At 42.2% G+C, this 13,107-nt stretch overlaps 1 protein-coding gene across 3 annotated transcripts in view; it reads right to left on the minus strand.

The window, feature by feature from the left end:
- The window catches only part of RAP1GDS1 (Rap1 GTPase-GDP dissociation stimulator 1), a 102,386-nt gene extending 92,932 nt beyond the window's left edge, over nucleotides 1–9,454 (minus strand). Inside the window, exon 1 of one of the 3 annotated variants that reach the window (XM_063335709.1) lies at nucleotides 8,905–9,454. In XM_063335709.1, coding sequence (XP_063191779.1) covers nucleotides 8,905–8,908 — 4 coding nt within the window. In that variant the 5' untranslated portion in view covers nucleotides 8,909–9,454. The remainder of the gene's footprint in view (nucleotides 1–8,904) is intronic. The other 2 variants (XM_063335708.1, XM_063335710.1) reach the window with 2 other exon arrangements.
- Between the last annotated feature and the right edge of the window lie 3,653 nt (nucleotides 9,455–13,107).

Raw genomic sequence — 13,107 nt, forward strand, 5'->3', positions numbered from 1 at the left:
AAATAGCATTTACATTAATAGGGCCCAATTCTGTATGATTTCTTTCCTACGAGATGCATTCTTTCATATATTCTCACTTATTGTACAAGTATATGAGGCAAAACTGAAGCATAATTTTAAACTGGTTGTAAATAACTGATACTTAACTAAAGACAAGGAAAAAAAAAAATCACATCAGCTCTTGAAATTAGAAAATGGAGCGCCAGTTTTTCAATTCTTTCCCTAACAAAGATAGTGGAAAGGGTGGATGATGGAAGAAGCTGTCAAATATTTAATTAATAAAGACAGAACCAGGGGAGGAAAGAGAGTGGGAGATGGGAGGAAAGAGGGAAAAGAACAGATAACTGGAGGAGGTAGAGAGGAGGAAGACTATAGAAAACTGGGCAATGAAATGAAGACTGAAGGACTAGGATGGCTGTGGAAGAGAGTGTGAAGAGTAAGAAAGGATTCTTAGGTAAAATAGAAAAGGCTTGAAGAAAATAAGTACATTATGACATCACATAGAGAAGTGTGTTTTTTGCCTGGAAAGTACACACTGTATTTTGGGCACTGCTGCACATAAATGTATTGATTGGTATCTTTGATTGGACTGAAGCACTATCTTGCTGTAAATGGGTGATGGAATTTTTATTGCCAAGATTTAAGAAAAAAAAAAAAACAAAAAAACCCCAACAAAAAAAAAAAAAAAACACAACAAAAAAACCCCAAGAACGTGCTTGGTTTCTGTCAGCAATCCCTTATGTACATGTTCCATCTCTTTCCCTCCATTGCCAACATTTCCCTGCTTTTCCCCTAATTCCACATGGCAGGAGCTGGCATGTCTGTATATTCTCCCTGAGCTTTGTGGAGATCTAGGTAAGAAAGAGGCTGCCCAACAGGTTTTGCAGAATGAGAGTAAATGTATTTGTATAAAGTGTATTAATGGATTTCTACATCCATTTAATCATACTAGACATTTTTACAATGAATGTGTTCACAGACCAGCATTCTGTTATGGTTGGCCTTTATTTCTGCCCCAACCCTCGCAGAACAACATCCTGATCCTAAAATCAGTTCAACACATGATCATGGGAGAGGAAGGAGGAAAAATAATGGCTACTAGCCACTTAGAGGAGAGGGGAAAAAAGAAAGACAGAAAGGTAAGTGGGGAAATATGTCATAACTATTCGCTGCTGCCACTCCTCCTGATGGTCACGTTCACTCACTGAATTTCCCCTTAAATTGCTCACTGAAATTCACAGGGGTGTCTTAGATATTTGTACAACAGGGTCTTAACATGACCAGCAATCCAGTCACTGACAGTGTGCACAACGTTAAGATTGCCGAAGGAAGCGGTCCAAGATATGAAGATGCTATTTACCAAGTACACTGGGCTCGGAAGACCGACTTCAGTTGGTTCCTCCAGAGGCCCAGGAGGGGTAAGTTAAACACTCTGTGGACAGGGAAGATTTAGATAAGAAAGATGTGTACAATCCTGCTTTAGTTTTAAAACCCTTTTCTCTTCCCATGCTTTGTTCCTGCCGTCAAGATAAAACAGCATTTTGATTTAAGGAAATTGTTCCAAAGCCTTCATGTAGCACAAGTAGCTATTTGGCAGTACTGAACTCAAGTTATGCCTGCGGGGTACTGGGTGCTGTCAACTGCAAGCATGATGGGATTCCTCCATAGAGAAGGGATACGTGAATGAATTTAGCAAGGCTACAGAAGGGAACAGGTGTGCTACTGGCCCTGTAAATAGTGACACGTACTTGTAAGGTTGCATTTAAGGCTATTTTGTCCCATTAATTTAAGTCACTGGACTGTCATGTCCAACTTCAAGGATAGGAAGTATTTCTAAATACGGTCCCAAGAGGAGCTCCTAGCTGCCAGAGAGCAGGCCACCCTTCAGCAACATGCAGACCTCCTCAGCCAAGCACTCCACTCATCCTAGAGTCCATAAAGGCTTGCATGTGGTCACATTTTATGGGTTTCGATATTTAAGCTAAATCAATAGGCAATCAGAATTTTCAGGTTCTATCCACAAAACATCGTCACAAAATTAATCCATATGGTACAATGCAATTTTAGTTTCCAGTCCAGGTATAATTAAGGGCAAAAGGGGTAGAACAGCGTTTGTAAAGTGCTGGGTATGACAGAGCTCTCTTCCAACTGTAGACCTCTACTGTATGGAAGATAGGATGAGGGAAGGATAAGTATTCTGTTACATCCTGGGGGGAGGGTGGTGGTGTGGGACTGGTCTAGTCTAGAGGTAAAGATATTTACTGAAAGGTGAAGAATGTGATAGGGATAGGGTTTTCAACTGCAGGTTTTGTGCCCTGATGCTCCCATGTTAGTGTATCAGGAAGGCCATAAAAATGCACAGGCAGCTGACAGTGGATATGCAAACTCAAGACTAACAGGAGATGTTGAGCTGCCACCTCTCCAGGTCTCCCAAACACAGCCCTATTCCCTATAGGCTTATTGGCAGCCCTGATAAATTTCTCCAAGGTTTTGTTCAATCCTCGTCATGTCATTCATCCTATACTGCTTAGCTGCTCTCCTCCTCAAATTTCAGTCTTCTCACTCTGCCTCCATCTCTGCCCAGTCTTACTCCCAAGTGTATTTGCAGAGCACAGGTATTAAGCTTGAAAGAAAGGCTGCTATTCACCATGTGAATTTAAGCACCTGCTTAACTAGATTTAATCAGATACTGAAATGACTTATAAAATCTGATTCAACTGATAGGAAGGGTCAACAAAAAATTAAAATTATACACAAATTTTGCATGTTTCTTCAAAATTGTTGTGTCCATCAGGATGACAAGTATCAGTGGATGGAACAAACTGATGAACTTAAACAACACTGATTACCTTTCATCAATCTCCCTGAGCTATCACTAACACAATGAACAGCTCAATGTTTTAATAAAAGCTCAGAATTTACTTATGTCTCAGATGCTCCTACAACACATCTAGGAAGCAGTAAGCTTCTAAGAGATGTGAAATATGAGGAAAATGGGACCTAATATTGAAATGGATCACTTAAAATATTTCCTTTGCAAAAGTGTGATTTTTTTTTTTATTTTCCCTGATTTTTAAATGTGTAAATGGGTTTTTTATAAGACATTTGTGTCTAACCTAGAAATGGAAAGCATGAAATGAAAGCACTTAATTTATTTTAAACTGCAAATTTTAACACAACTTTATACAGGCATCTACATTGTCTCAATTTATGCATATTTTGCATTCCAAATACTTCATAAATACACACACATTTATTCCCCGACATTTCTTATCAGAATTTGTGAAGATGTATCTGAAAGTGCTTGAAGTCAGAGATATTTCTAAGACACATGCTTTGCCAGCGCATGCTTGTACAGTTAAGGTATGCTGTATTTATTTGCAGGTTCCAAAGCATCCTGCACTAAATTCTGTCCTCTATCTGGAGTTAAATGAACAGCAGTTATCTGGTTTATAGATTTGACAGATTCTTCTGGATACCTGCCAACTTTGTGATCTACTTGAACTACAGCTTAAGAACAGTATGAGATCACCAGGCTTTCTGCACAACTTCAAAGCTCCCTAAACTAGAACTGCGTAACTCAGGCTGAACAAACGTCTCCAGACTCTCTGCACAGCTTTGAGGCTCCTTGAACCACAGCCATTTGTCTCAGAGAGTTTACAAATTCTATTAGGCATATCTGGAACGTACCTAAATTCTAATCCACATCAGCTATTTTTTGCACTAAAAGGAACTTCAACATTCAGAAGTCTGTGACTTTTAACTATCATTTTACCCTACCAAAACAAATTTTGTTTGGTTGCCGTTAAATTAAAATTTGTAAATAGAAACAATTTTCTAGACCATATTTAACAAAAAGAGGCCCTAGGAGATTGTCCTTGCAGTGAAAGCTGCTACTTATAAAATCCCTTACTAGGAAAAGCTCCTTATCTAATTAAAATTCAAACTGTCGTTAAAAATTCTCCATTAGCTGGAGAACACACATCAACACTTTAAGACTCCTAATTTCCAGAAGTTTAAATGTAGTTCGTAATCTATTTTAATCTGGAAACAAGGTAGAATCTTAAATGTAATGCCTCCAACAGCATCAAAACAGCACGGATGCTCGTTTTCTTGAACATGCAGCATGTGAACAGACCCAGGTAGACTAGTCAACAGTATAAAGTGGGTTTTCTCTTACGTAAGTAACTGGGTCACTGTCTAATGTCCCTTTGTCATTCTAAGACATAAACTGCATCCTGCAACAGAGTTAAGAACGGATAACAACCAGCCTCCTTGACAGATGCCACAGATGAATCTCCATAACTTTCTCTCCTGTCAAACAGGAATGACATTGTTTTCCCCTTTATTGAGCAAACGCTAGTTTATGGCAATATCTCTCTCTCTCCTTTTTTTTTTTTTTTTTTTACATATTTATAAATAATTAAATTCTCAGAACTTCCAGAAATAAATCAACTGTACTTTAGGAAGATGGAAAATTATAATGAGTCTTCTCAAGGACCGTCAGCAGCAGCCAAATGGTACTACAAAAAAAGAGGGTAAAAATTATTTGATATTACTTACATTTATACCCCAACTATTTTCATAACTTTTTTTGCGGGTGGGTGGGAGGGGAGGGGGCACAGAATATAGCTTCTAATTTCTTTTACTATTTCTGTCCTCTGTTGTTCCATTCATCCATTTATTATCCCTGTCTTTCCTCTGCTTCTAGTATTTCTCTCCCTCCACGCATCTCCCTTAAGGGATTTTTGTTCCCTTCTATTCTTGTCTCGGTAGCTTTCTCATTTCCATTATTACTGCTTTGTTTCCTTCAGGTTTCAGCTGTTCTTTTGCCCTTTCTCTTTCTACTTTTATTTTGACGCTATAGAAAGCCAGATGTTCCTCACAGACTTCTGAAACTACATCAGAATATTCTGTTCTAGGGAAACACATTTGTGAATGAAGCCTTTAACCTAAAGCTAAAGACAAAGTCGGTTTGTTTCAGTCTCACACAGTAACAAAAGATCACAAATATTGGCCTGAACACAGGAACAGTTATTCATTAAATAAGGTCAGTCAGAACTAATCTAACCTCTGTGGCTGCTTCAGAACCACACTTCGAGGAACATTACTGAAGCAAAAAAGAGATGCAGTCTAAAAGCAGTTTCCTCTGTGTTTGTGTTTTAAAGACAAGACTTTTGCTAAAATCAGTCTCATTTTAGGAAATCCTCATACAACATTTCATACTGGCTTAAATTGGTGTATTCTGGCTGGCTAGAACTAATATGCTGGTGGTGTTAGAAGTCTCATTGTTTTAGCCAAAACTTTAAAAGAATTAAAAATTATCTTTTTGTGCAATTGATATATCTCTTTTGCAAGCAGTTTATTAGGCTGACTTGCATCTCTTATAAGAAAACTAGCAAAAGAGCTCTCAAGATGGAAGACTTTTTTTTTCATTAGCTTTCATTCCTCTCATGTCTGAGGCTCCTGATTAATTTTTTAATAAAAAGCAGGCAGGTTTATCCCTATCTTCCTGAAAGCAATATTGCACACAGCCCTGCCTGAAGCTTCACACCCTCCTGCCTCCTTTATTGTGAGCCAATGTCCTGAAGACAGACCCTGGCTTGTTACACCCTGATCTGTGGTTCAGTTTGGATTTGGTGTTTAAAACCACACAGCTGACCCCAAAACTTGATACATAGTTGCACGTGGTAATTCTTCAGGAAAACTGGGAAAGGAAATTGCGTATATTGAGAGGGCAATATAAATCTTTGCTCTGACAACAGTGTAGCTAAACAGACAGTACTTAAATCCATCTATGTTATAGCCTCTGTATCTAATCTATCTTGTCATCGTGCTATTACTGCTAGGTATTGTAAAAAGAGTCTATGAAACTCCTTGGTCTCATTGGGCAACCAGCAGGTTGCTCTCGCAGTTTGTTGCCCAGCTAAGCACCTAAGTACGTATTAAGCTTCATAAGAGCAGAGGCAGCCTTCCATTTCCTGCTAACAAAACCAGTACTCTCAAAATGGAAGAATATTTTTATGAGCTTTCACTATATAGAGACAAACTTCAAACAAACTGATACATGCCATAAAAACCAAATTGTCATCTGTATTTGTATTCTGTGTACAAGCTCTCAAACGTGGTGTTTCTCCATCTTTTTGGGCCAATGGATTACTGTTGAGTGGTCAATATGTAACTAAGTTCCTAATTTTTATTTCATTAATTTACATCTGTGGAATAACTGCAGCCTGCTTACAATAACCTCCACAGGCCACTGCTCTAAAATAGAAAGCTTTCCTTGAATATGGTGTGTTTGCACGAGGATACAAGTTGTGTTTTTCAAGGTTAAAAACAAGAAAATGACTGAGGAAAGGGGCCATTCACTGTGAAACCGAAGCATGGCATTAGTAACTGAAAAGTAAAAACCTGTAATTGTTATTATAAAAACAGAAGTAAAGTACTGGTGGTTCACATGTCATCTCAAATATTCAAAGTGCTCTACTTCCAGGAGTACTTAAGGCAACTTGCCTCTTGAAGCCAACAGTTGAATATTGTTTAAATTGTATTCAGACACAACTTTAAAAACTATAAATGAAAGCAACAAAAAGGATAATTTTGGAAAGAACTGACATTAATGAGAGGAAATTACTGTCTTCTAGGAGGAAACAACTGCCATGAGAATGTAGTCAGAGGAACACACACTTGGAACCAGAGCGGCAGCAGAAATATTTCTATATAGTAATGATAATGCAGATCCAACAACAGAAATCTTTTTATTTGAGTTACAATATACCTGGTTGGGCTTCCATATTATATCATTAGTATACAAACCAGCTAATACCATACCAACCTTTGTAAATACAGAATAGACCAAATATTTAACCATAAGACATTACTGCAGTCTGCCACAAGCACTTGTTTGTTGAGCACAGTTTATGGCATGATATACAAGCTATAGAAAGAACAAATTCATCCTTGACTTAATTCTAAGGATTTTCACCTTTTATGCAATGCGTTACCAAAAACAATACTATAAGCTGAATGAGGGAAGCTAGTGCACTGATGGTATGAGCTTAAACATAGATCTTAAATATGAAAAGTCATTACTGGTTCCTAGCCAAGGTGAAACTGATTTCAGTCTTTGCCACTCCTTGGAGCAACAAGATCTGCTGCAGAGGCTACTTAGAGTTTGCCTTTATTTTAAAGACAGTGGAATGAGGCCCTGGTATGTGAAGAAATAAGGGGGGAGGGGGAGGCCTCTGTATTTTCACAAGCAATCTCTCTGGGTAATTATGGACAGGTGCTGATAGATTCTACAGGAAAATTATTTAAGTCTTCCTGAAAATAATTATAACTACTCTTACTTTTGCAGCAAGCTGTAGCAGATTCTCAAACTGTTTACAACAAACTTGCCTGCAACTGAAGCATAGTCTCACCTAAAAAGCAATGCTGAGCTAATTCTGCACCAGCTTTTCTGAACAGCTTTTAGCTGATGCCCTGAAGTTTTTATTTTTGGAAGCCAAAACAGAGTTAGCTACAACTAGACTTCGACCAGAATGATAATAGTCCTGCTTTGTGAATGGAGACAAGAAACATGTGCAAACTAAATCCTAGTGTCTTGTCTTTTCCATCCACATTAAAAGAGACACCTTCACTACATCATTATAGTTTTACCTAATTCTGATAAAATCTGGTAGTTATGCCTCATGCCTGACCCTGGCAGCTTCTAATTTGAACCATTCTCCAAAGGTTCACCATTGCTTTAAAGGAGTTAAATAAGTATTTATCCTCATTTCACAACCAGAAAAACTGAGGCATTGCAACTGCTTCTTGCCATGGAAACTTCTAGTTAAAAGTGAAAGATGTGTGTGATCTGCAAAGAAACTACTAATTTACCTAAGGCCACAGGAAGTGCTGATGTCAAACCCCTGAGCTGAATTCAGGAACTGCCACCTCTTTACCCTGGTTGCAAGCCACAGCTCCTTGCCCTCCGGATCTGCAACCTAGATTCCCACCACCACATCTGCCAGGCTGGCTGGGTCTTTGGCAGCTCAAGGCGGGGGTACTCCTTACCCATCTCTGGAATCTATATCACAGACAGATTTCTGGAAAATCTGTTTTACAATGTCTGTTTAATACCAGGAGAGCTGTAGTTTGTACAAGAGGCAAGAGAAATTCACTGAGCACTTTGTAAAGAAAAATCAAATACTGTACTTCCTAGATTCACATGGCATTATTCGGAAGCTCCATGCAAGTGGCAATCAGTGTAAAACTACTTAATTTACAATCTTAAGATAAAAAAAAAAAGGCATAGGTAATATGGCTGCGTTTGTAGGCACGAGTAATGCTCTTTCTAAAAGCTGGAGAAATATCTTTGGATCCCTGTGCCTTTCACAAACAAGGAACGGGGATTATAAAATAATCTCCTGAAGGTATTACCCCAACTGTCTCCATTATGCAAACAGTAACGGGGAAAGCGTCCTGGGGGTGCCTTATATAACTCCTTGCTCCGAACCCCTCTTCGCACTCAGGGAATTTATCTTTCCTCTGACCCGCTGGAATTCAGAGCGAGGACCGCGGGTGCCGTGCCGGGCGCACCACGGGGCTGACCGGCGGGGCGCCGGGCTGGGGCAGAGCCGCCAGGCGGGGCCGGCCGGCAGCAGCGCAGGAGCCGCGGAAACTTTGCGCCGCAGGGGCAAGGGCCGGGCAGCGGCCACGGCGGCGCCGGGGGGACCCGGCGGAGCCCCGCTGTCCGCCTCGACCCTCCTCCTGGGCTAAGGCACGGAGAAGAGGAAGGCGGCCGATAAGGAAGTTGCACCAGTCGCCTCTCCCCGCCCGCCGGAGAAGAGCGGGCAGCGGCCTCCGGGGGCAGAGGGGCGGCGGCAGGGGGCTGCACAGCGCGGAGCTGGGGCGACTTACCCATGGTGCCGCCGCGGCCTCCTCCTCCTTCTCGCCCTCCTGCTGCTGCTGCTGCTGCTGCCACCGCCACCTCTCCGCTGGTGCGGAGGGAGGCGCGGGAGGCGTGTGCGCGGAGCGGGGCGGGCGCGGCAGCGGCGCGGAGCCTGCGTGCGGCGCGGCTATGAGTCAGGGTAACACATCCGGGCAAGGCCGCCTGGGAGACACCCCGCCCGGCGGCACCCTGCCACCACCCGCTGCTGCCGGGGAAGGGCGGGCAGCCACGGAACGAGGAGGCGGTGCGGGGCCGGCGGCAGCGCCCCCGGCTGGGGAGGAGGTGGCTGGGGGAGGGCGGGTCCCCACAGGGAACGGCGGCTCCCGCCCCTCGCCGCGGCCCCGGGCCTCCTTTGTTAGAGGGGCTGGGGTGGGGCACGGCGCTGAGGGAGTGCGGGGCGTCGGTACGACCGTTAGTAACGGCTACGAGCGCGCGCGGCGCGGTAATCTCCCTCACGCTGTGGGCGCCTGAGGTCGCTCCTGTGTTTTCCCGCTGCCCCGCATCCTGCGGGGAGAAGGGGCTGCGGTTTTATCGGCGGGGCGGTGGGAGCGGGGGGTTTCTGCCATGCTGGCCGTCCCTCGGCGTTCTGTGGAAGGCGGGCGGCTGCAGCTTGCGGCCGGTGAAGGAGAGCGAGGCTGGAGACCGGGTGGGGCGGCGAGAGGGCCGCGCCCCGGTCCGCCGTCGCTGGGCGGGAGGGCGGCAGCCGCCTCTTCCAAGTTCCTTCAAAAGGCCCGAGCGCCGCCGAGGCTCTCTCCCCGCCGCGGGAGGTGGTGGGGCAGTTTAAAAATGGGGAGCGTTTCGCAGGAGTGGTGGATTAAGATGGGTGAAAAAGCAGCTTTTGGGTGGGCCGTGTGAGGAAAAGAGTCAGTGGAGGAAACCGCCAGGTGAAGTCCAATTGCTGTACGTTTTGCTGCACCGACGTTGCAAGTTTTACACCCAAAGCTGGAAGGCTTCTGCACGAGGTAGTTATGTGTGGAAGGCATTTTTAACAAGAAAATGAATCTCTGTATTCAGCATTCCCCCTTCCTTTCTGCCCCGGGATACTCTATAATGCAAGGAACAACGAGAAACTGTTTACTGTTACAATCCTCTCATTGTAGCGCTTTCACTGGGAACTGTTTTGGGGCAGGGTTGAAATTAATTGAGTAGCTCTTGTAGCATTTTCACTTTTTCTAAATCTTTCCATATTTATGCATTTACAGGTTTACCTGAGTAAATCCTAAAGTATGATTAAATAGAGTAGGACCAAAGAGTACGATAGAGGGTCTTGCTTGCTCTATAGGAACAGATAGGCCAGAGACAATTCAGATGAGTGATGCAAAAAAGAGTTGCGGATGAGTCAGCCCCCACAGTGGCTTCACAAGTGACACCAGTAGCCTCTTTCAGCCAGCAGTCAGCACCTGCCAGGGGTTTCCTCTCTGGAAGAGGTCCCGGGAGCTCTCATGGCTGTAAAAGGGCAGTGTGATATGACAAGCAAAGAATAATTCATCAGTCCTTCTGCAGAGTACAGGCTGAACATCTTGGGGTTTGTCCATTTACTTTGGTGTAGCCCTGTGATTCAGCAGCTCTTTCCTTAGGACATCAGCAGAATTTTGCAGTTGACTTCAGCGGGGTTAACCACTGTCCCAGTATGCAGAAACTGACACTGAAGATATATAATTTTATGAGCAGCTGATACTGAAAATTTGTATGTTTTTACAATGGCTAGACAACTAAAACACTTAGGTTACTGTCTTCATTGCACTGTGACTGCAGAAAATTCAAACCAGAGCATGTTGGTTTTTTAACTGCAGGGATTGTCTAGTTGAATACCTAATAAAATACAGGGATTCTTAAATGAGTCTGAGTGGTGAAAAGTTGTATTTTTCTCCTTCCATCTATTTTCAAATCCTGCCTGAAATTCATTTTTGTTCTACAGTTTTGCCTCCTTATTTCTTTTGCTCAGAAGTAAGTTTTGCTTAGGCTTTTTTATCTGTGTCCCAAATGTTTCCTTGACGTGTCTGGGGAAAAAGGCAGTGAAATACTGTTCCTACTGATCCGTCTCTGAGGGGTCATGGAGGAGATGTTCCATGCATTATTCCATATTATTTCCCAATTGGATACCTGGGATAAATCAGAGAAATCTGTAAAATGCGTGAGTTTCACAAGTTTACTTGCATATCCTGATTGAAATGCACACCTATATCTTTGCAAGACCCAGAAAGTTAGGACTGTTACCTGCTCCAAGAGAGGATTTTGAGGACAGTGACTTCTAAAGAGTTCTGCTTTAAAAAAAAAAAAATGCCAGAAAGAGGCCTGGCACTGCAGAACGTCTTTGATTATAATTGGTTTTGGTGGATCCAAAAGAACTGTGCAAAAGTAGGGAGACTTTTTGATCTTTTGACTGAATACTTGTTAATTCTAGAGAGAGAAAGAGAAAAATCTGAAGAAGCCAAGGACTTCATTTTTGTCAATCTCTCCATTAGGTACAAGTTTACAATGGAACAAAGGGCTATTGTAAAAAAAAATAATCCAAATAAAGCCCTGCCATTCTTGTAGCTCAATGCAAGATCAAGTATGTATGGCTACTCGTGGTACAGTGCAAAAGGACGAGGAGCCTTCCTGAGGGGAATTTCCATCTCCAAGAGACTATACAGAAGAGCTTTGGGCCATCAAGCTTTAGATATCATATCTATAGAAGATTATATGCAAAATCAGTGTGCTGATTTTTTTTTAAAGTGATTAGCACCTGTGAAGTGTGATGCTTGTGAGAATATCTCATTAAAAATAATGAAACGATTATGTTCTTGATGTATACATCAAGGAAAAAAATTAATTAAAAAACAAGTTTTTGAGGAAAACTGGGAACTAGAAGCAATGTATTAAGTTACCAGTGAGGTTTGCAGTAGAAGTTGGGAAGAAACCTGTACAAGCACATTCTGTGGATTTCAGGGGATGTTTAATTTCAGCAGTGGGGAAGAGAATGGAAGATTCTTTCATAAAAATATCCTTTAGAATAGCTTATGAGATCCCTGCTCATTTCTGCACTTGTAAATGCAGCTGTGGAAATTGAGTTGTATACTACAGAAATTATGAAGTTTTTAACAAGTGCTGTCTCGGCACTCCCAAACACTGACTGTGTCTTATGTACTGCAAGAAAATGGAAAAATTTGGTCAAAGTGACCTTCCAGTGCTTACCACTTCACGAATTTTCTTTTTCGTATCCTGCATCCATTTCAAATTCTCAGCACATCTCCTCACCCCTGATGTAGCAACTCTTTGAAAAGCTTTCTCACACATATTGCATCATTTAGTTTGGCACAAAGGTGCAGGTAAGGAATATATTTTTAATTGCCTCTGTACTGATCTTAGAAACCTACATGAGCAACAGGAGGATGTCGGGATGCTTGAATACATAAGGAAATATGATATAGTACTGTAATTCAGTGGAATTTAGGTCATCTGGTGGGAATAGCTGTCACAACCTGTTCCATAAGTAAAGAAGGGCAAAGAATGCCAAAGTATGGGTAGCACTTTACCTTTTGTTTCCTGTTAGAGGCACAGACAACTCCCTGAGTCCTGGCACCTTGAGAAATTTAAGTTCTTGTAAAACCAGAGGTGGAAATAGTGCAGTGCAGGACTATCTGTGAACTTGCACGTGGAAAACAGGACAAGCTACTTCTTGAGATCTTCCTGCGATATGGGGAGGCAACAAAGTGTGCACGGGGACAGAGTGTTGCCAGGGATGACTCGATGTTCTCCCTGAGAGTAAGCTGCCTCACATTTTCCATGGGATAAGAACAGTTATTAATACAGAAGTGAACACCTGACCTTGTCCTGTGATAACTCATTCATGTTCCCATATCCGGTGTGTAAATATTCATGATAAAGCCTTTCTGTTAAGTGCTGGAAGTTGGAATTAGAAAACTCCAGCCTTGACATAAGATAGAACTTTCTAGCTGTGAGTGCAATTTAAATACCAGAATGGCTGATCTGGGAAAGTGAAATCTGAGAAATTCATGGTGTTTTTGTCTCTTAATCCCAAACTTTCAAAAAGCAAAGCTTTAATCTGTCTGAAGGAAAAATTTGTGTGTGTTATGTGTGAGTCTGTATGCATTGCGTGTCATACTAAAAGATTGCAGTAATCCTTTCTGGAGTGAAAATTTGGGACTTTTTGAATGACCAGTATCTCC

This window comes from Chroicocephalus ridibundus, chromosome 5 (assembly GCF_963924245.1).
Source record: "Chroicocephalus ridibundus chromosome 5, bChrRid1.1, whole genome shotgun sequence".
NCBI lineage: Eukaryota > Metazoa > Chordata > Aves > Charadriiformes > Laridae > Chroicocephalus > Chroicocephalus ridibundus.